Here is a 26,782-nt window from a genome sequence, read left to right as displayed (position 1 = left end):
AGGCGACATTTTTGACTTGATAGCCAAAAAAGGTGATATGTCCCCTTGAGTGTGCCCCCCCCTCAGTTTACTTTGTTGAATATCAACTAGAGTCTTGAAGATGATCCCTTATGAGCACAGGATCAAAACGCTGTCAACAGATAATACATGACCCTTTCATATCCTATTACTTTTGAATATATGGGCTGTGTATATATATAATGAGACATTTTATTTTGTAATTTGTACACATGTATCACAAAGGTTTGAGTACCTACCACCTTCTTCACCTCACTGATCACCACTAGTCTTTTCACTTTGTTTCTTACTGTTTTATGATCAAGATATTGATTAATACAATTATTACTTTCTTGAGAAATAACTTTCCCGTTTTTTAATGTTACCATAGGGGCCATTTTCCCTTATAGATGAAATTGTCAAAATAGTTGAATTACCTCTGGGTACAAAGTCACACATACTGCAAGAAATAGCAAAATGTTTTGGCACTACTTTCTGGTCTGACAAATTTCATTGTAGGTGGAATAGCATCCAGGCATCTGCAATTTACATGCATTCGGAAACTCCTGATTTTATCTAATTTATGGCACGATGGGAGATACTTTTCTTCCCTTGGAAAGCTGGGTTTGGAATTATGTCACACTAAACTAACATCTTTTGGTAGCTACCTTCACTTATTTTCGATACATTTTTCAACACTTTTATTGGTACTGTACACTTCTTTATCTATGGGCCTATGATCTCTAAACTCTTTGGGATTTACGGAGTGTGATTCTTATATAAAAGCTATACATCTTTTTGGAGCATAAGCCATAGTTTTGTAAATTGTATTACGGTGTTCAGATAATCGCATGGTATGCAAATATGCAAAGCTCATGATGAAGTAATTTTTCTGACTTATGCATATTGTTGTTTGAAGATACTTCGTCTGTTCTTTTTTGTCAGCTCTGAAGAAGTCTAGTTTTTTTCTGGGACGAAACACGTGTCGGCTGATTGTTCTATTCGACCATGAACTTGTTTTAGAAAAACTACAATCTTCACTTATGTTACGATAACAAATCATTGAATCATATTGGTTGTATAATTAGGATCATTTTAATATGCCCTCTTACTGAACTGATTATGTTTTTTCTTATCCAATCTTTATAGTAAATCACATCAAATTTGTTTGATTTCGTGTCATGATTTATATGAGTGCTCCGTTATTATAGTTTGGCATTAACGATCAAAACAGTCTATACTGGTTAGAATTTTCACACTTGGGCAACAGGTGCGGTGTAAAATGTGAGCACCAGACAATTCGAAACAAAGAATAAGATTTGTGTTTATTTATACTTGTAGTTTTAGAAATTGTTTTGTCATTAGGAGTATTAAGTTATCTGTATTGTATTTTATGGATGTTTTAGCACGATGTGAATGTGGAATGATTGAGTTAGTCGATTGTATTTTTTGTATTAGGTTTTATGCATTGTGTATCTTGTAAATGAATAAAATAAAATAATGTATTGTTGATATAATTCCAAACTTGAGATGGTATATTTTGATGGAGATTTACATTAAGGTAGGTATCTAGCCCAGACCGTACATTTAAGAGTTTAATATTTATTCGACATGCATAATTATTTGCATTGACACAAATTGTGATATTGTCTTTGAGGAATATCCATCCAATTGTATTCACAGTAGCTCATAACTTCGATTAACTTTACAATAAGAATTGTGTCTAGACAAAAGGGATGTGCATTCCTTTTCACCATTGATGCCTTTCCTATTAAATAACACAAAATAACCCACATAATTCCACGCCACACCACATACATCCACTCCATTCCAAACCAAAACACATGGGTAAAAAACAGTGTCATTTACAACGCCAACAGATCTAACTCTAGCAAATGTGAGACCGATTGCATTGCAAATGCTTGTTTCCAGATTCACGCCAGCTGGCAATGTTATGATGCGGAGCGGCTGGAGTTGATGCCAGTGACATCTGCGGTCATATCTACTGTTTACTATTTTTTTACTTGAATTATTCCACCGGCAGGTTTTGTAATCCTGTTTTTCAATGGAACAAAAATCGAGTGTGCAGGGTATTTAAACAGCATAAATAACTTTTACTGAAACAGCTGCTGTCACAAGCGAGTAGCGCTGAGGGGAGGAGAGCAGAAAAGGAAGTGTATTATCGCGTCAGAAAGCTAATAAACACAACCACCCTAAAAAGGGAGCCGAGGCAAAAGAAAAAAGTAGTGGCTAACTTAAATGCCCCGAAGGGAATTGATCCACATAACAGGGCCAGTCTGCACGCGGAAAAAAGAGCCAAAAGGCGGGACAAATGTAAGATATTCACCAAAGAAACAACAGTAATTTTGAAATGCAGACGCTTGAACCAATTATAAGTGATGGGCTTGGTCAAAGCCCGCAGAGTGGATTACAGCATGTCGAGAGACAGCGCATGCCTAGGCTCAACCTAAAAATGAAAGAAAGAAAATCTCCAAAGCCATAGGTCTAGAATAGCAACCTATAAGTATGATATAGTACACAAGGTTCCAGTCCAGGCTGTTCGTAGGCAAAGCCATCACAAGATGTGCAGAACAAGCCCATGAGAAATTAGATGAATAAGCCCGGCAATATGAGGCGGATTTGAATAAGTCGAAAGCATTAGAAAGGAGCTGCCACTTAAGTTTTAATGATCGAGATCTCTCCGACATGAGACAGTCAGGAATGAAATTACAGATTGGGGAATTAATTGGCTACATTGAAAAACGGAGTGAATTAGATAGAAGTGTCACACAGCAAAGAATGGGTCAGTGACCAAGGAAAACTGTTTTTGTCCCCTAATGAAAAATGAAAGAAAGAAAACCCTCAAAGCCTTAGGTCCAATACAGCAACATATAAGTTTGATATAGTACGCAAGTTTCCAGTCCATGTTGGTTGGTGAAAGATATATTTATAATGTGGGAGGGCGAGGGAGCCTGGAACAGATGATGGAGATACAGAATTGACATACAGAACTGAACAAATCACCTTAGAAAGATGAACAAGTGTCTTGTTCACTGGGTACCTCTTTTGCTTTGAGCACCATTGTGAATCAGTTTTCCCTCCATCCACAAGGCAGCAAGCTTTCCAAGATTCTGGCAAAAGGAAGTGTATACTATAAGGTTTCCCACATTTGCCTTGAAAGATACATGCCTAAGTGTTGTGCAAGGTTGTTTTAAATTCTTACTCACAGGCACAGGAGAAAAAAGGCCTGGTATTACTTTAATGAAGCTTGAGAATGGAATGACTCCCAAATCAAAGTGTTTACTGTTCTTCATGAAATCATTATTAGCAGTCTCTTCCTTGAAAGGATAAATGAAATGTCTTTGTTGGTTACTCTGAGTACATAAATTGAGGACTCTTCTTTCTGTGTCAAGTTTTTATGTACATGAAGATGATGAAATGTAGACTTCAATGCCAGTACAGGACTTATTGATCTATCAAAACTGCCACTACTTCAATCTCCATTTTTACAGAACTCTGTCAGTGTCGTACATTCCTTTCATCACAGTGTAATATGAAAATAGCGCACCTCACCTGTATCTGAACTGCTGCTGCATTCGCCTCCCATACCTTTGACATGGTCTATGAAGCTCCTCTCTGGCTCGGTGTTGAAGACTGGAAAAGCTGTTAGAAAAATAAAAATGATCATACTGCAACTGTTAACAGTGTTCTGTATCAGAAGATGAAAGTCACTCATCATAACGTGGTTCTCCACAAATAAACAAGCACTTGGAAAGCCAATAGGTCTCGACTATACAGGAGCTATTGACTTTGGCAATGTGTTTTTACCATGCTGTACATCAGTGTGGTTGCTGTTCCGCATGGCTAAAAATAGGTGGCGTGGGGGTGTCCTGGAGGGGAGTGATGTAGAATGGATTTGGTGGTGTAGTGTTGTAGAGTGGAGTAAGGGGAGTAGATTGTCATAGGGTTGAGTAGAGGCAGTAGGGTTCTGTGGTTCAGTGGAGAGAGTGATGTAGACTGCAGCGTTGTAGAGTGGAGTAGCGTATAATGGAGTGGGGATGGAATAGGATGGAGTGCGTTGGAGTGGATTGGAGTAGAGTGGGTGGGCTGGATTGGGCTATAGTGGGGTGGATTCAGTGGGTGGATTGGAGTTGGTGGACATGTTGGGGTGGATTGGATTACAGTGGGATGGACTGAACTGGGGTGAGGTGGATTGGATTGTGGTGGACTGGAGTGGGGTAGATTAGGCTGGATTGGGATGGGTGGATTGGATTGGAGTGAGAGGACTGAAGTGGAGTGTATTGGGGTGTTTTGGATTAGAGTGGGGTGGTTTGGAGTGGGATGGAGTGGAGAGGAGTGGGGTGGACTGGACTGGAGTGTGGTGGATTGGATTGGACTGGAGGGGGAGGACTGGATTCTAGTGGGGTGGATTAGAGTGGGGTGGACTGGACTAGAGTGGGGTGGACTGGACTAGAGTGAGGGGAATGGAAGAAAGTGGGGTGAATTGACCTGGAGTGGGGTGGATTCGAGTGGGATTGATTGAAATAGGGTGAGGTGAACTGGATTGGGGTGGACTGGTGTGGGGTAGATTAGGGTGGATTGGATTGGAGTGATAAAACTGGAGTGCAGTGGATTGGGGTGTATTGGTTTAGAATGGGGTTGTTTGGAGTGGGAGGGAGTGTAGTGGATAGACTGGACTGGAGTGTGTGGATTGGATTGAACTGGAGGGGGCAGGCTGGATTCTAGTCGGGTGGATTGGAGTGGAGTGAGATGGACTGGACATGAGTGGGGTGGGCTGGACTAAAGTGGGGTGGAGTGTACTAGAGTCGGTGAATTGGACTGAGTGGGGGTGGATTTGACTGCAGTGGGGTGGATTGCACCGAACTGGGGTGGATTGGATTGAAGTGGGGAGGATTGGTTTGAAGTGGGGTTGATTGGAGTGGAGTGGACTAAATGGATTGGATTGAGTAAAATGGACTGAACTGGGGTGGAGTGGGGTGGACTGGAGTAGAGTGAAGTAGATTGGATTGGAGTTGGTGGAGTGGATGGAAGGACTGATGGGGTGGACTGGATTGGAGTGGGGTGGGATGGATTGAAATGAGATGTGGGATTGGATTGGGGCGGGCGGGGTGGACTGTGGTGGGGTGGGTTGGTGTGGATTGGAGTAGGGTGGTTGGATTTAAGTGAGTGAACTGGATCTGTGGTGTGGATTGAGATGGAGTGGGGTGGAATGGAGTGGGGTGTGGTGGATAGGACTGGTGTGGGGTGAGGTGGATTGGAGAGGATTGGATGCAGTGGGGTGGATTGAACTGGAATGAGGTGGATTGGAGTCGATCAGATTGGGGTAGATTGGATTGGGTGGGGTGAAGTGTATTGGGGTAGGGTGGGGTGGACTAGATTGGGCAGGGGTGGATTGGATTGAGGTGGGTTGGATTAGGGTGGGGAGATTTGAGTGGAGTGGGGTTGGTTGGAGTGGGGTGAACTGGAGTGGAGTGGGGTGGGGGTTGGACTGGAGTGAGGTGGAATTTTTGGAGTGGGGTGGATTGGATTTGGGTGAAATGGATTGGCTGGAGTGGATGGATTTGAGTGGGGTGGATTATGGTGGGTTGGAGTGGGGTGGATTAAGGTGGTTTGGAGTGGGGTGGATTGGAGTGGGGTAGATTAATGAGGATTGGAGTGGGGTGGGCAGGTGTAATGGATTTGAGTGGTGTAGATTGGGTTGCAGTGTGTTGGATTAGATTGTGGTGGAATTAATTTGAGTGGGTGGATATGGTTTTATTGGTGGTTTGGAGTGCAGTGGATTGGAGTGGGGTGGGTTGGTTTGTTCTGGATTTGACGGAGGCAGATTGGAGTGGGGTAGATTGAAGTGGGGCACATTAATTTGGATTGGAGTGGGGCAGATTGTTTTAGATTGGAGCAGAGCAGATTGTAAAGGACTGGAGTAGGACACATTGTTTTGGATTTGAGTGAGGCAGATTGGAGTAGGGAAGATTGTTTTGGATTGGAGTGAGGCACATTGGAGTAGGGCGGATTGTTCTGGATTCGCGTGGGGCAGATTGGAGTTGGGCAGATTGCTTTGGATTGGAGCGGGGCAGATTTTTTGGGATTGGAGTGGGCAGACTTTTGGACTGGATCAGGGTAGACTGGAGAGTAGGGCAGATTGTAGTGGAGTAGACTGGAGTGAGGCCAATTGTTTTGGACTGGGGTGGGGCAAATTGGAGTGGGCAGATTTTTTGGCTTTATTGGGCATTCTGGAGTGAGGCAGATTGTTTTGGATTGGAGTGGGTGGATTGCTTTGGAGTGGAGTGGGGCAGAATGGAGTATGTCAGATTGTTTTGGATTGGAGTGGGGCAGAGTGGAGTGGGACAGACTGTTCTTAACTGGGGGTTTGCAGATTGGAGTGGGCCAACTGTTTAGGGCAGATTGGAGTAAGGTAGACTGTAGTAGGGCTGATTGTCTTGGACTGGAGTGGGGCAGACCGGAGTGGGTGAGATTGTTTTGGGTTGGAGTGGGGCAGTTTGTTTTGGACTGGAGTGGGCAGATTGTTTTGCATTGGCGTGGAACAGATTGCTTTGGATTGGAGTGGGGAAGATTATTTTGGATTGGAGGGGGGCAGAATGTGTTGAATTGGAGTGGAGCAGATTGTTTTGGATTGGAGTGGGGCAGAATGTTTTGGACTGCAGAGGGACAGATGGCTTTGGATTGCAGTGGGGCAGATTGCTTTACAGTGGAGCTGGTTACTTTGGATTGGAGTAGATTGTTTTGGATTGAAATGAGGCAGATTGGAGTGCAGCAAATTGTTTTGGATTGGAGTGGGGACGATTGGAGTGGGGCAGGTTGTTTTGAAGTGGGGAAGATTGTTTTGGATTGGAGTGAGGTAGATTGTTTTAGATTAGCGTGGGGAAGGTTTTTGTGGATTGGAGTGCGGCAGATTGTTTTGGACTGGAGTGGGGCTGATTGGAGTGGGTGGGTTGGCCGGAATGGAGTGGAATGGATTGGGGTGAGTGGTTTGGATTGGAGTGGGATGGACTGGATTGGCCTGGGGTTGATTGGATTGAGTGGGGTGGGCTGACGTAGGATGAGGTGAGGTGGATTGGGGTGAACTGCACGACAATGTGTTAAAACATAGTTAGGGAAATTATACATAACAAAGACATAGGGGGTGATTCTAAGTCCGGCGGGCGGCGGAGGCCGCCCGCCAGACTTCCCCCACCAAAATACCGCTCCGCGGTCGAAAGACCGCTGAGGGTATTTTGGGATTTGCCCTGGGCTGGCGGGCGACCGCCAAAAGGCCGCCCGCCAGCCCAGGGCAAATCAACCTTCCCACGAGGACGCCGGCTCAGAATTGAGCCGGCGTAGTGGGAAGGTGCGACGGGTGCAGTGGCACCCGTCGCGTATTTCAGTGTCTGCAAAGCAGACACTGAAATACAAAGTGGGGCCCTCTTACGGGGGCCCCTGCAGTGCCCATGCCATTGGCATGGGCACTGCAGGGGCCCCCAGGGGCCCCGCGGCACCCCCTACCGCCATCCTGTTCCTGGCGGGAGACCCGCCAGGAACAAGATGGCGGTAGGGGGTGTCAGAATCCTAGGGCAGCGGAAAACCGGCGGGAGACCGCCGGTTTTCCTAGTCTGACCGCGGCCGAACCGCCGCGGTCAGAATGCCCTGCGGGGCACCGCCGGTCTGTCGGCGGTGCTCCCGCCGACCCTTGCCCCGGCGGTCTGAGACCGCCGGGGTCAGAATGACCCCCATAATATGGCTTTGCAAAATGTATAACAAGATGAGAACAGTTCCCACGAGCTAAAACAAAACAAAGCATGAGGGCAAAGTGCAAAAAAGAAGAGTTGGCAAAATAAATGAAGGTTAACTATAGAAAATAAAAATTTGCAATTTTGTTCGTGCCACTGGGCACGCTTTTGCCAGTCACATGCCTTCTGTCTGTGGGGCACCAAAAGTTAAAAAGACCAAAATGGTAGCTCAATCACGTCACAAGAAGCAGACAGGCACTGGTTACATAGAATCAATCAGTCGCTGGTCCCTGCTCTGCAGAGAAACGAAAATGATGCCAGACCTACAGTCGTGAATTACGAGCCTGTAAAGGATAGTGCCACGCAAGCCAACAAAAGGTAAGGAACTGGCGGGCTTCAAGCACCTTTTTGTTCACATAAGTGTCTAGCAAGCAAGATGCATGTGCTAGCATATGCTCTTGCCGACTCAACCCTAAACAGAGTTAACACTTTTTTCAGTTATTTGGATATAACATCACCTCTTCCTTAAATGTATTGTTTTTGGGCTAGGTTGATGTATGTCAAATGAGCTACAATAAGTCTCGGGATGTAGCAGCGATACCTAATAATGATGGGAGTTGTCCTTTCTGCTGCAACACCATGGATATTTCCTGGCGTTCATTTTCATTCCAAGCATATAGGTTTACAGATGTCATTATACCTATTGATTTTCCATTACTCATTGCATCCTATGGGAGATCAAAGCCATTTGTGAACTCGCATTTCAAATTTAACAACGGTATCTCACTGGAAGGTGCAAAATGCAAGAAATGAGGTGGATATGGTCCCTGTTCAGAAAATAAAATTGTTCCAAACTGACTGACTGCCTGTAAGGTACTGCTATTTGCCTGGTTGATGGGGGAAAGGAGTTTATCAGGGAGGCTGGGAAGAACAGCAAACACTAGCAAAGCCAATGAGTACAGCTTTTTGAAAACGGAATGTATTAATTTATTGATATGGTCACTTTTTAATTATTGAGTTTGTGTGTCTGTAATTCTTTTTGTTGTTTGGTAGGCAAATGGATGAATAAGGAAGCTTTCCATTTCAGCATGTGGTGTTCAGTGTGTGTTGTGTGATATTGAATGAGCGTGTGCATTTGGTTAAAGTGGGCGCACATGAATACATGTGGTTGTGCATGAATGTCAGTGGGTGCATCTGATTGTATGTGTATATAAGTATTAGGGGTGCCTATGCATGTATGTGTGTGATTGGCACTGACAAAAGAGATATAAGGGCATATTTACAAGAAAGTGTCAGTGCTGCGCCAAAATTAGCAGAGCTGTGCTGCGTCACTTCGGAAACGCAGGTATGTGCCGTATTTGCAAAAATACGGCACACCCCTGTGTTTCCTCTAGCGCTGGTGCTAAATTTAGTTGCCTATCGCCAACGCAGGAATCCTTGCATCACGGTGCAAGGGTGTCTGCATTGCAGGGAATTATTGTTTATGTGCAGGAAGGTGTACCTTCCTGCACATAAACAATCAATAATGGCTATTTGTTACTCCTAAGTGTGCATCACACCTAGAAGTAGCTAATCGGCATTATTTAATGCAAACAAAAGTGGCTCAGCGCCACCTTTTAAATATGGTGCAGGGCATAGCGCCACCAGAGCGACTCAAAAAGTGATACTTAGGAGGCACTAGGGGCTTGTAAATATTTCCTTTATGTTTTTCTGCTGATGTGAAAAGCTACTTAACAGCATCTTGGCCTGAAGTGGCTCTTGTACTTTCAAAGTATTGGAATATAAAGGGTGGCCGTGAACAGAGCCCACTGTTGAGATTTGAAAGTGGTGTGGTGCATTCACCGCCTCGCCAATTGCATTGAATGAATAAGTGAAGGAAGAAAGCTAAGTTCCTTTTGGGGTCCATTTGGTGGGATCTCATTAAGAGAAATGTTATAGTAGTGGGCTATATTTAGGACAAAGTTTGACTTAGATTGGCTTAAATGCTTGGAAAGACTTCACATTCCCAGTGATGTTCGAGGTTCACCCTCTACAAAAAAACATTGAAAACAAGCATTTGAAACCAATAGATCTCGCCTACGAGAGCTATTGACTTTGGCAATATTTTGTAGCCATGCTGTACAGAAGTACAGATGGTTCACAGTGTGTCTAAAACTAATTTAAAAAGTGAGCAATGACACAGTCAGGGCTAATGCACTTTTTTCAAATAAACAAAGTGCATTAACACTGGATAGTCCTTTTTAAAATATTGTTGGCCATGCTGCACATCAGCCACACTCCTATACAGCTTAGCTACAAATCATCACCAAAACAGGCAACGCCTATGCTGTACAGCATGAACAAAAGGCAATAACAGAAACTATATGCTCAAAGGTGAGACCTATTGTATTTGCCAATGCTTGCTAGGGCTCAGCACAACACCCTGTGATTCCGAGCTAATCAGGTAATCTCCCCATGCGTGAAAAAATATATTTGGTATAAAATCCTATTACATAAATAAAACAATTGTGCCAATGTCCATAGTAAAAATACAGCTGTTGTCACAGTAGAAGCAGATAACATCTGTTGTCACACTAAATGTCCATTTCCAAGGAGAAAGGAACTTGTTTGAAGTGTTTGTGGCATAATTTTAAATGGCAAGAGGTTCAACAAGGATGACAGGGAAGAAGAAAAATAAAAGTAGTGCCTCAGTCACATTGTGATCAGTGGAAGGCCAGCAATGAAGATGAAGCTATCAGAAAATGGTCCATGCTGAGGGCGAAAGAAGAGGAAAAGAAGCCAGCAGGTACTGGCCAATTATAAGGCAGCAAATAAGAGTGACAATGAAGCCAACAAATGTTAAGCAATGGATGGATTGCAAGCCCCTTGCTGTATACAATACCTCTCCCAAGCTAGAGCACATGCAACATATGCGTTGTTGTAGGCGAGACCTAAAAATGCTGGACAAGCAATGCTTTTTAAATATAATTTTACTTAAATTAGTGTAAAAAGCTTATAGTGTTAGAGGCAGTTCAAGCATCAGCGCATGCAACTTACACTGTCTATATTTTTTTTTTTAAATGCATATAACATTTTCTTTACTTCTACAATCCACTTCCTTTAATTTTTCCACCCTGTTGCTTCCTATTAGATTTTAAGCGTTATTTTATGACTGAAACTGCATTTGGACAGGTAGCGTTGGCAAAATAAAAGTTCCACAAAACTTACAATCTCAGGCTATAGACAACAGAGGCAGACAGTTTTCACAGATTTGAACAGCTGAGATGCAGCTCAGGTTTCAGAGACCTTATAGGTTTGGATAGCACATGTTACACCAATGTGAGGAATTAGGAAGTTGTTTGACCAAGGTGTGAGCCCTGGTCAAGCAACTGCCCCCATCACTTGTAGGATGAACCACGAACTACACTAAATTAACATGTATTTAGCCCTGGGTAGCTTTGTACAAAAAGCAACCAGGCTTAACTTAGAGGCAATATGTAAAGTATTTATGCAGCACACAAACAGAAATAAAGTGAAAACACAACACAAGAAAAATCTCAAATCAATTTGGAAAAACAGAGCAAATTAAAATAAACTATTCAACACAAAAAAACAAGAGCCCAATCAATAGAACTTGAGTTATGAATTTTTACAGTTTAAGGTTCAAAACAGCATCTAAAAGATAAAAGTGCCAACCCTGGACACAATGACTGAGAACGTAGGAGTTCAGCGGGGAAAGGCTGCAGGAGTATCAAAGGAGGGACAGCCTTCGTAGGACGGCCATGGAGCACAGCCGTGGTGAAGACTTTTACTTTAGCACTTAAGTCGGCAAAATGGAAGTTGAAAATCTCCAGCGGGACGAAGGAAAAGGCTTAAGCCAAAGACAGTTCCATAAGGTCAGATACCCCTTTGGTGAAGGACTGCTGAAACGGCTGCTGCGGAGAAGAACACAGCAGAAGAAGCTGCAAAGTCAATCCAACCGGTCTTCTCCTGGTTCTCAGAGCACTTTTTGGCCAAATTTTGTTTAAGTTCTCTGTTTTTTCAAATGACCATCTGGGCACCTTAAGCACACAACCAAGGTTCCAGAAGAGGATGGAGACCTCTTGGGGGTTCAGGACTCACTAAGGCTGGCTCCAGGTGCGGGTTCAAGATGGTGGGAGTTGTCGTGTCCCTGTGGCTCTGAACAGGAGGCCAGAAAACTAGCCAGTGGAGTCCCTTCTGGTAGTCCTGGGTGCAGGTGTAGATGCATGGCTGAACAGCAGGACTGGCCTCTGATGGTTCAAGGCAGGCTCCATTCAGAAAAAACTGCCATTACAGGTACAGCAGCAGTCTGGCAGAGAGCACGGCAGGTCACAGCAGAAGGCAGTCCTCTAAGAGTCTTTTCACAGGTCGAGTAGTGAACTGAAGAGTAGGTCTAAATATCCTATTTTTATACCGTGGTGCTCTTCTTCTGGAAGGTGGGAAACATTTCTGGTAAGGTTCTTTGAAGTGAATGGACCTCCCTGCCTCCCTTGCTCTGGTTCCAAGCTTGCTGCAGTGACAATACAGGGCCCTTACACATTTTGTGTGGAGACACGGCACAGCCTATTTAGGTGCAAATGGTACTGTGTTTAGCTCCGACTCTTCCATCCTACTAGTTGATGACCCATTTAGGCACACCTAATCCTTCTTTTGTGGGACTATTTGGGAGGAATTCACAAGGTCTGTCAGCTACACCCAGTCATATGACCTAAGACCAACTGCAGGCAGAGGGCTAAGAGCAGAAAAATGCCAAATTTCTAAAACTGGCATTTTTAAAATATAATGAATATTCTGACTTTACCATTGAAGAGGGTTTAGCATTACAATTCCATAGGTACCAAACATGACATATCCCCCTCCTCTCAATTAAGAATTACAGCTTATTAAACTGCCCCAATGTTATCCTATGAGAGGGGTAGGCCTCACAGTAGTGACAATTTTAATTGGGGGGTTTTCACTAGCAGGACATGTAAAACATAAAAGTACATGTCCAACCTTTTTATTACACAGCACCCTGCACTGTGGGCTAACTAGGGTCTACCTTAGGGATGACATATATGTAATAAAAAGGGAGTTTAAGACTTGGCAAGGTGGTTTAAATGCCAAGTCCACATGGCAGTGCCTGGGACAAGATTCAGAGGGCATCTTTGGTGTGTGTGGCACAGAAAGAGCTGCAGGCCCTCAGTAGCATTTCATTTACAAGCCCTTGGTATACGTCAAAATACTCTACAAGGCACTTTTAGATAAATTCAATATGCTAATTGTGTATATCCCAATTTGACCATGTTTTAGGCAATGGGCACAAGCACTTTAGCACTAGTTAGCAGTGTTAAGGTGCAAGGTGTCCTAGGGCCAACAAAAACAAATTCAGCAGAAAATAGGCTGGAGGAAGGCAAAATGTTTGAGGGTGACCCTGCAGAGAAGGCCAGGTCCAAAAACCTATTTTACAGATGCAGGGAACAGAAAGACAGACATAATGCCCCTAAATGAGTTGTGAAGTAACAACTATAAGTAAGTAATAGTTTATTATATTTGATTAATTAAAATCTTACACAAAACGCACACGGGATTACTGACATAGTAAAATTGGTTTTAGATCAACCATCTTTAAATAAAACCGTAATTCAATGTAAGATTGTACTCTAAGTGCATTAAAATCTAAAATTTTAATTGTGTGTAAGCAGTCATCTAGGAAAATTCATAGCTAAATTCATATTGACTCTGCAGTTCCATAAAGTCACACAAATGTTTATTGGCATATAAAACCAGTTTCAGACCAACAATCTTGAAATAAAACAATCCTTCAGTATAAAATGGTGCCTTAAATGCATTGATGGCTAAAATTAAAATTACATATAAACAATCGTCAGGGATAACACAATTTCCAACTTGATGTTAACTCCGCAAATGTCAGAATGTCAAGTGTTTTGAACTTAAATGCAGTTATAATCAGAGGGAATTAAGATTCCTTGCAACTACCTCAAAGAATATGGCAGCTTGACCCTGGCCCGAGATACTCAGTGCTTTACGGCCTCTTTGCATTGTCTAATACAGTTTGGAAGGAAACTACTGTAGTAAGACTTGCCTCTCACTATTCATCCCAGGACAGCAGCAAACAGTATGTAATATAGATTCCTATGCATAGCCTGCACCCTCAGATTGAAAACTGGTAATTACGCCAGGACAACCTTAGTTCTTTTACTGGAGACAGCAAGAATCACATACAAATAATGGATAGTCTCCCTGATGCGCGCACTCGTTCTATTAAATATTGCTGGGCAGTCATGATGTTGTATGAATCCAGAATGTAATGCAAGTGTCTATTTTATGCCAAATCTAAAATGTTTGCAGTCCGACTGATCAGCATTGCTCGTGTTTTTTAAAGCAGATTTAAAAGCTGCATACGACAGGTTACTTTCTCAAATTAAATGTGCCTCCAGGTCCTTCACAGACTTTGTTAAATACAGGGCCCATTAATTTGCGGTAAGGTGGTCGGTTGCCAAAAGGTGCCTGATAGCTTCTTTAGTGTTCCTTTCTTTGCTTTATTGACCGGAAAACAGTATGCCAAGAGGATTGCTTTACATACAAAGTCCCGACGGAATAAAGCAAATTCCAGTCAAATGTGTGACCTCAAACAGCTCCGAGGTAGATGAAACAGCTTTCAGAACGTGTCGCACTGCATTGGTTGTAATGTTGGTGCTCGACGACACAATCTAAGAATCAAGCTTAATTGTGGACTGTGAATCTCTGCATTGAGCATATGCAGAGCATTTGCCCCTGTGGCTCATCTGTGGTTCATCTTTGATAGTTGATATATTGCTGTGCCTTTCCCGTGAGTCAGATACCCAAGTATTTAAAGGACTGCGGTTGGGGGTGGGGCAAGAACGCGTCCCTGCTTGGAGACCCTATATTGGTGACAATTTTCTTTGAGAAAGTAAGCCAGTTTCTAACTTTCACACATGCCCAAGTATCTCAATAACCAAGTATCTCAACACAGTGAAACAATGGCTCGAAGTAAGTTAGACTGAATGCCCCATGCTGCCAGCTTTTCCACAGTATTTGCTCATCAGTCTTGTAGAAAGCTGTATAAATAATAATACATGTGAATAGTGGGGGGTCCTTTAAGACTGACTGCACAGTGAGCTAAAAAAGATAGTGTAACAATGTAATCCGCTCTGCAACAGTTCGGTCTGAAACATGTTTGAAAGAATGGGGTGATGTTATCATTTGACCAAGTTTTCAGCTCTTGAAGTAGAATTGTTACATATGCTTTGCCCTCAAAATCTAGCAATGCTATTAGGCGGTAACTGTAGGGATCTGTTCTACTGCCCTTGTTTTGTATAAAGGGGACATAAAATAGAGCCTTGCCAAGAATCCACAACTGCGCATGTTAGAAATAAGGCTCTGAATAGGGGTAACAAATCAAAATAGTATATATACGCAGTTCCAAAACAAGGGAGGGTTTCTTTCAGAATGATAGTTCTATATTGAGGTTGATGGAAAATCAATTTGTTTGAAGCAAGTGCCCTCACTCACCTTACGGTGACATGCTTCATCATAGGGCTATGCTCCTCGTCAGGCCGGCGCTGCAATGTCTGACGGGCCCCACACGGGGGCTCTTTGCTGGAGATCTTTTGTGAATGATGAACAACCGGTCAAAAAATTAGGATTGGTATAAAGGTAGTTAAAAATGACTAGAGGTAAAAATTACAATTTATTATGATAGTGATACCTCTGACATGATTAAAAACGTCACGTGGGGAGATAATAAAATGATGTCTAAACTCCCCAAACAAAAAGAAATAATGTAATCACTAAATCTCTCAATGGAGGATAGTGAAGGTGCACACAGGATCCCCTGTGTTACTCTGTATAATATGTCAACATGTTGCTCGCTGTTTAGTCAGAAAATGATCTAGTGCGATTCGTCAGGACCTTGACACGTACCTAATCCTTAAGCAATTCTTCTGACTAGGGGTGTCAGCCAGAACTCTCAGAAGCTTTTACCAGATTTAAACAAGGTGGTTGGTATACCTTTCACACCTGCTGCCCTGCTTGTTCTCAAGGTGTTTACAACCTCAATGACCCTTTTTGAGAAAAATGTTCTTTGAAGAAGTGAAGTAAGGCAGTTGCTGTGCTGCTCATTTGCTTGCTTTTCGTTTCATTGTAGAGGTGATGGCATTCAGTGGAGGAGTGAGCTGGCGGCCTTGCGGAGAACCTGGGGAGGAAACGAGGAACGGTTGCAGAGTTGAGCTGCTGCTGCCTGCATTGGCGTCCATTGAAGAAGCAAGCCTGTAAATTAGAGGTGGTAAAACGGTATACCCATCTGGGAGGGAGTATCTCAAACAATCTTTTGTGGGTTCAACAAGATAAAATATAGCTCTCTAAAACACAGCCTATAGGCATCGGCCTCCTGCAATTGTTCAATGCAAAGGGTAAGAGAGATGTGCAATCGCTTTTAAAGGTGTATGTAGCGAATGCACTCCCCCGTTGCATTGTGTAATATAAAGGAACAATGGATGTACTCTCTCCAAAATGTACTACACATTGAATCTAATTTGTGGATGCAATTCCTTGGTATTAGTAATTCTAACATTATGACATATCAAACACCCATCATGATGCAGCCAATATCCACTGTATCCTTCCAAGAGAGTTCAAGAGCTATACCCATCCCTAAAAAGAGAACTATTCCAGATTTATTTTCATCACTAGAGAACAGAAGTTCCAAGAAATCAAGGATAAACTTTGGCTCCTGAACTGGCACCTTCAGGAGAAAACGTAATGATACATGACCTAAAATCTTCATCACCTCTAAGGAAAACTCTGGGAGAAAATGAATTGTTGGACAGTTCTTTGATAAAATCTTCACTCTGAGTAAGAATAAGTTATTGCAGACAAGTACCCCCTCTCTTCACCTTTTTAACAATATTAATGACATAATTAAATCACATGAACCCTTTGTTTCTTTAGGTCCACAAACAAAATATGACACTCTTGACAAATCTGATCTTTGTATGGAGGATTTGCTCTTCTTGGATCAACTCCTAACGATGTATGCATCAATTGTGGAACAAAGGAACTCCTTTTCTCAACAAGGAGACAATGTGCTGCAGCCTCAGGGAGTGTATCTTCTAATGTTCAGTATGATGACGTCGATCCACTCGGCTCTATCTTCAGTATTTAAATTGACTAATAAGCAATCAATAGAGCACTCATTATTGATTCTATCACTAATTCTCAAAGCACTTACTGATAAACCAGTAATCTTAAATCCATCTCTGAAGATCTCTTGCCTTCTTCAAATGGTTCTCCACAGCCTAGCAGGCCACTTTTGGAGGGCAAGCCGTCCTATTTCAAGAACCCTATGATTCAGTGATAATTGAGATCTTGGGCTCTAGCCACTATGATAACTTTTAATGTAAGGTCTCCCTGCCCCCGCCAAAGGAAATAGGCCTGGGAAAATGGATGAACTGAATCATGATGTAAACTTCCCTCAGAGGATGGGGTTGGTTAAGTCTAATTCAAACAATTAATCTGATATAACTGTTTATGCTGTTAGTGGAAGGAATGACACAAAGAATGGCTGTTTAGATAAAATATCAATTTCTGTGGTATCCAAGCATCAGAAATAAGAAAGAACACTTTGAGGAAAATCAGGTTGGCTAACCTTCCTGAATTAGTGAAGTCTGAGGAAAATGAAGACATCTATTCAAGAGGACCCAGAGACTCTTAAACCCAGATTTATACTCTGTTTGCACTGAATTAACATCATTTATTTTATGCTAATTCAGTGCAAACTTCACTCCATATTTATATTTTAACGCTAGACTAGTCTAGCGCCAAAATATTCGAGTTAAAGTCATTTTTTGGATGTGTGAAACCACTTTGCGTCAATGAGATGTAAGGTGGGCGTTCCCATCCAAAAAATGGCTCTAAGGCCCTAGCTCCCTATTTATCCTCTTGTGCAAAAATAGTGCACAGGAGGGAGACGGACCTAAATAATGGCGCTAAGCCTGCTCAGCATCAATATTTAACGCCTGGGTCTGGGCAGGCGTTATGGGACCTGTGGACCCATTTCCATGGTCAAACGCTATGGAAATAACCCGCAGGTGCCCTGCCAAAACCCCAGGAACACCCCCCACCCACGCCAGAGTGCCACCACAGGATGGGGAACCCCATCCCAGGTAAGTAGAGGTATTTTAAATTATTTTTAAAGTGTCATTGGGGGCCCTGAAATGGCCCCCCTTACATGCCACAGGGTGCAGTGACACCAGGGAACAATCGGGTCATCACTGTTTTGGCTGATTCAGGGTCTCCATACACCATGTTAGCAGACAAAAATTGGGAAAAGGTGTTTGGTAAGGAGAGCGATCCCTTGTTAGCACATGACAAAAACCCAGTGAGTTATGGGGGAACTAAAATTGAAGTGCTAGGGTACAGAATTATGAAAATCCAATATCTAAATAAACTGTTGGGAAAGTACATGTAGCTAAACGGGGGGATCATTTGTTAGGTTGGCGCCATCAACGTGACATGGGCATCAGGTTAGCCTCTAATTCTCCGTGTAAGGTGATGGTGGTGAACAATGAAGATAACAACTCAGATATTTTGAAGGAATTTCCCACTGTTTTTAGCGACAACTTAGGTTGTTTAAGGAACTTTGAATGCAAGATCATTCTAAAAAATAATGCTATTCCAACTGTACACAAAGTGAGGAGAATTCCTAAGCTAATGATGGAACCTCTAAAGAAGGAATTACACAAATTGTTGAATGTGGGCATCATTGAAGAAACTGAATCTTCAGAATGGTTGGCACGTGTTGTATTGGCTCCCAAGAAGGGTGCGAAACTAATTTGCATATGTGTAGACCTTAGGGATTTGAATAAACACATATAGGTAGATCGGCAAACCTTACCAAACATCTCAGAGGAGTTAGCTAGTCTTGGAGGATCAAACCTTCTCAGTGTTCTTGATCTATCCTCGGCATATCATCAGATTGTATTACAAGCTGAATCTAGACATTTGACATCTTTCGTGACACCTCTTAGAGCATGCCAGTTTTTAAGGATGCTGTTTGGTCTAGCCTCAGCAGCTGCCTGTTTCCAACGCATTATGAAAAACATGTTAGGTGAAATACCTGCTGTATTGTTTTTCCAAGTTGACATTCTTGTTTATGGAAAGACATTACTTGACCATGATGAAACCTTAAGGAAGGTATTAAGTAAGTTAGCCTCATCTGGTCCTACAGTTAAGAAAGAAAAGTGCAGGTTGGGAGTCATTGCTGTTACTTACGTGGGACATACTATACATGGAGAGGGTACTAGACCTAAGTTGGAACTAGTAGAGTCTATAGTTAAGGCACCCGAACCTAAGGATAAAGATGATGGCAGGTCCTCTTTAGGCTTGGCTGAATATTATTCCAAATTCATTGCAAATGTTTTGTGTGTGGTACAACCTTTAAGGTCACTCTGGAAGAAAGGATGTGAATTTGTTTGGACAGATCATTGTGCATTCGCCTTTGCCGCCGTCAAAAACAGTATCAGCAAAATGCCCACCTTAGGCCATTTTGATGTTTTTGCTAATGCTGATGCAAGTATTAATGGTTTAGGGGCAGTCTTGTCTCAAATACCGGGGGGGAGAAAAAAGTGAACGCCTTTGCTTCTCGTTCTCTCAAAGGTGCAGAACAGAACTATCCTGCAATTGAAAGGGAGGCTTTGGCCTGTCCTTGAGTGGTCAAACACTTTATGTGTTTCTTATGGGATTTACCTTTTGTAGTTAAGACGGATCACAGACCTCTTGTGCAGATTTTCTCTTCAAGAAAATGTGAAGAATTGACCCCCAGGATAAAAAGGTGGGTAGAGGGATTGATGGAATTTAATTTTCATGTGGAGTATTTGCCTGGTGAAAAGAATTGTGTAGCAGACTTTTTGTCACGTACTTCCATTGAGAGAGATGATGAGGTAGATTCTGGATGTGCTAAACTGGGTAAATGAAGAATCCATATCAGAGGTTGAGTGGAGATTGGTGAAAGAACAGGACGAGGACAAGAAGATATTGGTAGACTTTGTGATGAAAGGGTGGCCTGATTTTAGGAGTATACCGGATTCCCTAAGAGGCTATTGGACTGTGAAGGAAGAATTATATTTCTGTAATGATGAGTTATTCAGAGGATTGAAAGTTGTACCACCAGTGGGGGTGAGGGAGAAGACGATTAACTTAGCCAATGAGGGTCACCTAGGTCAGAAATTAACCAAATCTAGGGTTTTGTATTGGTGGCCAGGGTTAGATCGTGAAGTAGAAACCATGGTGAGGGACTGTATAATGTGTGCACAGAGTGACAAAAGCAAAGTTATAACCAAAACACCCTTATCTCTGGTCGAGGTACCTGATAGACCATAGAGGAAATTAGGTTTGGATTTTATGGACCCATTTCAGTTATTACCTGCAAATGAACGTTTTGTAATGTTATTAGTGGATAACGTGTCCAAATGGGTCATAACTAAATATGTGGGAGCATTAGATACAAGGGTGGTCATTGAGTTCCTGAAGGAGGAGTTCTCTCTTCCAATTCCCTTGGTGACAGATAATGGGGTACAATTCACCTCTCATGAGACGGAAAGTTTTTTTGAATATATGAGTCATTGTTCATTTAAGCACAGCCTTATATTTGCCTCCAGCTAATGGTCTGGCTGAACGCATGAATAGGATGGTTAAGTTTTGTGTTCAAAGGGACGTTGAAACCAGGGCTCCTCTAGCTGGGATACACAGAGAAATGTGGTGGGCACACCGTAACACGCCAAATGCTATTACCAAGGTTTCTCCTTTTCTGAGTTTGAGAGGTAGAGTTGGTTGTACAAAAATGAACCCAGCATGAATGAAGTAAATATTGCAGTCAGGACAATAGGAGGAGAAACTGTCCAAAGGACCAGAGCTCAGAAGAACATATCAACAGCAGTATAACTCTTGGTATGATTATAAACATGGTGTTTCTAATGTCAAATGGGTGGTCAGTGATATGGCGTTGGTGAAGAAACCTGGTGTTGCCAAGAAAGGAAGATCTGCATTCCTGGGTCCGCTTCGAATAGAAGAGGTGAAAGGAAAAATTGTGGTTTTGGAAAACAATGAAGTGTGGAGTATGTCTCACATTGTGAAATGGAGTTGTCCAGCCAGTTCTGACGATGTCATGGTCCACGCACACCAACAAAGTAAACTTAAAGCTAAATGTCCTACCAATGTAGATAAAGGTACCAGAATCCGTTACAAACCTGTACGGTTGGGAGTCTATGTACCTTGATTACTTAAGTGTGCTGGTATAGGTTTCCAACAATTTAAAATGAACCCTGAGCATTTAATGTGCAAGTGTAAGATCAACAGTTAACATAGTTATGTTTCCTTTGTATTCTCCTTTAGTTTTATTATTGTTATGTACTAAGTTTTATTTGTCATGGGTGTGGGAAGGGCGATGTGTTGCGATCTACATTTAATGTTATGGCAAAAGAACCTGACAATGTGTCTGGGAACTCTGGGAACCCAGAGTTCTGAATGTGTCTGTTGTTTTATGCCTTAATGAGGCTCCCTGCTGTGGTTGGTGTTTCTCCAATAAACTTTCTTGTCCCTGATCGTGGAAGATTTTACTTTATAACAGGTTGCTTCACCATCACTTTCTGTGATTGATGGGTCTCGCTCCCTTATTTGTCCCTGTAGACTATAGTTTAGTGCCGCCAGAGCGGGGATGGGCTTGGCATCGGCAATGCTTACCCCAGCAAAGAGTACACAGCCTTTCTCCCCCTGTGGCTTTTCAGATTGCCACAACAACATTGTGCCTCCTTGTGACATCTTTGGAGCTCCCTCCCCAGTGTTAGAGCCCTCTTGGCAGGGGGTGAGATCGAATTCCCCCCCCACCCTTCGCAGTTTAAACTGTTTACTGTCCTGGCAATGGGGGAATAGTGCCACCAATCATGGTTGTGTATATGACTCCTACTGTACACTCTGTTGAGGAGTGGAGGACTGAAGTGGTGACAGTGTTCTCCTGTGCGCTACCTCTGCTGCTGTGTTGTATCCCAACAGCAACTTTGTGTTCTGAGTAAACTGAACAGTGTGTCCACCCTTGAGGCTTTGCTTGTACTAACCAAAGTATTTCCATATACAGGCAGCCTCCTTATTCCTCTTACAGAATGGCGCTGCTTATGCTTCAGAATGGGCCGCACTAGAGCTAAAACTGCAAAGCCTCCTGGCCTCACCCACTCTCAGTCTACCCGGTTGGAGTGCTCCTCCACGATGGTGCCATCGCACCATCGCACCATCGTGGAGGAGCACTCCAACCGGGTAGACTGAGAGTGGGTGAGGCCAGGAGGCTTTGCAGTTTTAGCTCTAGTGCGGCCCATTCTGAAGCATAAGCAGCGCCATTCTGTAAGAGGAATAAGGAGGCTGCCTGTATATGGAAATACTTTGGTTAGTACAAGCAAAGCCTCAAGGGTGGACACACTGTTCAGTTTACTCAGAACACAAAGTTGCTGTTGGGATACAACACAGCAGCAGAGGTAGCGCACAGGAGAACACTGTCACCACTTCAGTCCTCCACTCCTCAACAGAGTGTACAGTAGGAGTCATATACACAACCATGATTGGTGGCACTATTCCCCCATTGCCAGGACAGTAAACAGTTTAAACTGCGAAGGGTGGGGGGGGAATTCGATCTCACCCCCTGCCAAGAGGGCTCTAACACTGGGGAGGGAGCTCCAAAGATGTCACAAGGAGGCACAATGTTGTTGTGGCAATCTGAAAAGCCACAGGGGGAGAAAGGCTGTGTACTCTTTGCTGGGGTAAGCATTGCCGATGCCAAGCCCATCCCCGCTCTGGCGGCACTAAACTATAGTCTACAGGGACAAATAAGGGAGCGAGACCCATCAATCACAGAAAGTGATGGTGAAGCAACCTGTTATAAAGTAAAATCTTCCACGATCAGGGACAAGAAAGTTTATTGGAGAAACACCAACCACAGCAGGGAGCCTCATTAAGGCATAAAACAACAGACACATTCAGAACTCTGGGTTCCCAGAGTTCCCAGACACATTGTCAGGTTCTTTTGCCATAACATTAAATGTAGATCGCAACACATCGCCCTTCCCACACCCATGACAAATAAAACTTAGTACATAACAATAATAAAACTAAAGGAGAATACAAAGGAAACATAACTATGTTAACTGTTGATCTTACACTTGCACATTAAATGCTCAGGGTTCATTTTAAATTGTTGGAAACCTATACCAGCACACTTAAGTAATCAAGGTACATAGACTCCCAACCGTACAGGTTTGTAACGGATTCTGGTACCTTTATCTACATTGGTAGGACATTTAGCTTTAAGTTTACTTTGTTGGTGTGCGTGGACCATGACATCGTCAGAACTGGCTGGACAACTCCATTTCACAATGTGAGACATACTCCACACTTCATTGTTTTCCAAAACCACAATTTTTCCTTTCACCTCTTCTATTCGAAGCGGACCCAGGAATGCACTGGCCGTCCCTCCTTTGGACAAACGCACAACTATCTTTTTTAATGCTCAATTGTTGACCTCAGAGCAACATGGTGAGTGGCCAGAGGCATGAGGATATGTATTGCAGTATCTTACTGAACCGATGAGGACAACTGTCTCTGCCACAACTTACAGACCGAAACCAATGAGATTAGTAGACAACAAATGTCTGAGGGATGTGCCTTTAGTGACAGTGAACGAAAATCAAAACTGATGCTCCAACTACAATACATTATCAGACACAGACACCATCTCAGTAAATGTAGAATATAACCGATTTACTTACCCCTGGGAGAATTCCCTCCACTCTGAGAGTCCTGAAGGTCCATGCAACAGGAATCTCCCTCTTCTTTGACATTAAATGAAATTCTTGCGGTTATTATGGTTGATTCCCCTGTATTAAAAGGTACATACAAGTTACAAATTAAAAATGTCTTCATTACATTGGAAAAAAGTGATAGATTTTCCTCTTCCTCATGAGGCCAGACATGAATTAGTTCACGCGGTGATTTAAATGACTGGAAGGGAAAATACAGTGAATCACAGGATTAAATCATTATTTACAGAAAGGTAAAATACGGAACTGAAATTAAGGTATGCAAAAAACAGAAAAAAATAAACAAATAAGAAACGTGTTATGAACACAGTACGCCTTTGTGGTGATCCTCTCCCCATGCTAATAATTTACAGCCTCCCGCAGCACTGTAGCAAGCACTTGGCTGGTGGACTCAGACACACACATTTTCTAATGAGCCGCCTTTCACAATTGTTTTGGTGTTTCACTTATGCGATGTAAGCCAGCGTGTTATAATCACAGAACATCTTAGCAGTGATTTTCTTCCCGCCTGTAGCACAGTGCCAGGCAAGGAGCTGGTATACTAGACTCCTAGATTTTACAATGAGACGGCCTTCCCAAGAGCTTTCGTGTGTTTTGCATAATTACTGGTTATAGGAGGCTGGCCTGGCTTGTAGTGGGAACCAAGGGGTACTTACACTCTGTACCAGGTCCAGTTATCCCTTATTAGTGTGAAAGAGGTGTTTCTAGCAGCTTAAGCTGGTAGAAGGTAGCTATAGCAGAGCAGCTTAGGCTGAACTAGGAGACATGCAAAGCTCCTACTATACCAATGGTGTCATATGCTCAATATCATAAGAAAACACAATACACAGATATACTAAAAATAAAGGTACTTTATTTTTATTACAATATGCCAAAAGTATCTCAGTGAGTACCCTCAGTATGAGGATAGCAAATATACACAAGATATATGTACACAATACCAAAAATATGCAGTAATAGCAAAAGGAAGTAATGCAAGCAATGTATAGTCACAATAGATTGCAATGAGAGCACATAGGTATAGGGGCAACACAAACCATATACTCCAAAAGTGGAATGCGAACCACGAATGGACCCCAAACCTATGTGAGCATATAGAGGGTCGCTGGGACTGGAAGAAAACAGTGAGGGCTAGAAAAATAGCCCACCCCAAGACCCTGAAAAGTAGGTGTAAAGTGCACCTATATTCCCCAGAGAGCACAGAAGTCGTGATAGGGGAATTCTGCAAGGAAGACCAACACCAGCAATGCAACAAAGGTGGATTTCCAAACGAGAGTACCTGTGGAACAAGGGGACCAAGTCCAAGAGTCGCGACAAAGTCGAGATTGGGCAGATGCCCAGGAAATGCCAGCTGAGGGTGCAAAGAAGCTGCCACCGGATGGTAGAAGCTGTGGATTCTGCAAGAACGAAGAGGGCTAGAAACTTTCCCTTTGGAGGATGGATGTCCCACGTCATGAAGAAGCTTACAGAGGTGTTCCCACGCAGAAAGACCGCAAACAAGCCTTCCTAGCTGCAAGGGTCGCGGTTAGGGTTTTTGGATGCTGCTGTGACCCAGGAGGGACCAGGATGTCGCCAATTGCATGAGGAGACAGAGGGGGCGACCAGCAAGATAGGGAGCCCTCACAGAAGCAGGCAGCACCCGCAGAAGTGCCGGAACAGGCACTACGAAGAGGAGTGAACCGGAGCTCACCCGAAGTCACAAAAGGAGATCCCACGACGCCGGAGGACAACTCAGGAGGTTGTGCACTGCAGGTTAGAGTGTTGGGGACCCAGGCTTGGCTGTGCAAAAAGGAAATCCTGTAAGACTGCACAGGAGCCGGAGCAGCTGCAAATCACGCGGTACCCAGCAATGCAGTCTAGCGTGGGGAGGCAAGGACTTACCTCCACCAAACTTGGACTGAAGAGTCACTGGACTGTGGGAGTCACTTGGACAGAGTTGCTGAGTTCCAGGGACCTCGCTCGTCGTGCTGAGAGGGGACCCAGAGGACAGGTGATGCAGTTCTTTTGGTGCCTGCGGTTGCAGGGGGAGGATTCCGTCGTCCCACGGGAGATTACATCAGAGTTTCTAGTGCCGAGAGGAGGCAGACTACCCCCACAGCATGCACCACCAGGAAAACAGTCGAGAAGGCAGCAGGATCAGCGATACAAGGTTGCAGTAGTCGTCTTTGCTACTTTGTTGCGGTTTTGCAGGCGTCCTGAGCAGTCAGCGGTCGATTCCTTGGCAGAAGGTGAAGAGAGAGATGCAGAGGAACTCTGATGAGCTCTTGCATTCGTTATCTGAAGAATTCCCCAAAGCAGAGACCCTAAATAGCCAGAAAAGGAGGTTTGGCTACCTAGGAAGGAGGATAGGCTAGCAACACAGGTAAGAGCCTATCAGAAGGAGTCTCTGACGTCACCTGCTGACACTGGCCACTCAGAGCAGTCCAGTGTGCCAGCAGCACCTCTGTTTCCAAGATGGCAGAGGTCTGGAGCACACTGGAGGAGCTCTGGGCACCTCCCCTGGGAGGTGCAGGTCAGAGGAGTGGTCACTCCCCTTTCCTTTGTCCAGTTTCGCGCCAGAGCAGGGCTGGGGGATCCCTGAACCGGTGTAGACTGGCTTATGCAGAGGTGGGCACCATCTGTGCCCATCAAAGCATTTCCAGAGGCTGGGGGAGGCTACTCCTCCCCAGCCCTGACACCTTTTTCCAAAGGGAGAGGGTGTAACACCCTCTCTCTGAGGAAGTCCTTTGTTCTGCCTTCCTGGGCCGAGCCTGGCTGGACCCCATGAGGACAGAAACCTGTCTGAGGGGTTGGCAGCAGCAGCAGCTGCAGTGAAACCCCGGGAAAGGTAGTTTGGCAGTACCCGGGTCTGTGCTTGAGACTCGGGGGATCATGGAATTGTCTCCCCAATGCCAGAATGGCATTGGGGTGACAATTCCATGATCTTAGACATGTTACATGGCCATGTTCGGAGTTACCATTGTGACGCTGTACATAGGTAGTGACCTATGTACAGTGCACGCGTGTAATGGTGTCCCCGCACTCACAAAGTCCGAGGAATTTGCCTTGAACGATGTGGGGGTACCTTGGCTAGTGCCAGGGTGCCCACACACTAAGTAACTTAGCACCCAACCTTTACCAGGTAAAGGTTAGACATATAGGTGACTTATAAGTTACTTA

General features: G+C 43.7%; 1 protein-coding gene across 1 annotated transcript in view; it reads right to left on the bottom strand.

Annotated features, from left to right (window-relative positions):
* LOC138298608 (zinc finger protein 829-like) overlaps positions 1 to 26,782 on the bottom strand; it is a 154,922-nt gene that overhangs the window by 24,402 nt on the left and 103,738 nt on the right. The window contains exons 5-6 of the mRNA XM_069236888.1: positions 23,573 to 23,680; positions 3,571 to 3,660 (exon numbers count right to left, since the gene is read on the bottom strand). Coding sequence (XP_069092989.1) covers positions 3,571 to 3,660; positions 23,573 to 23,680 — 198 coding nt within the window. The remainder of the gene's footprint in view (positions 1 to 3,570; positions 3,661 to 23,572; positions 23,681 to 26,782) is intronic.

Source organism: Pleurodeles waltl, chromosome 1_2, assembly GCF_031143425.1.
Source record: "Pleurodeles waltl isolate 20211129_DDA chromosome 1_2, aPleWal1.hap1.20221129, whole genome shotgun sequence".
NCBI lineage: Eukaryota > Metazoa > Chordata > Amphibia > Caudata > Salamandridae > Pleurodeles > Pleurodeles waltl.
The sequence above is the reverse complement of the archived record's forward strand: the minus strand, read 5'-3'. Positions and strand labels throughout refer to the sequence as shown.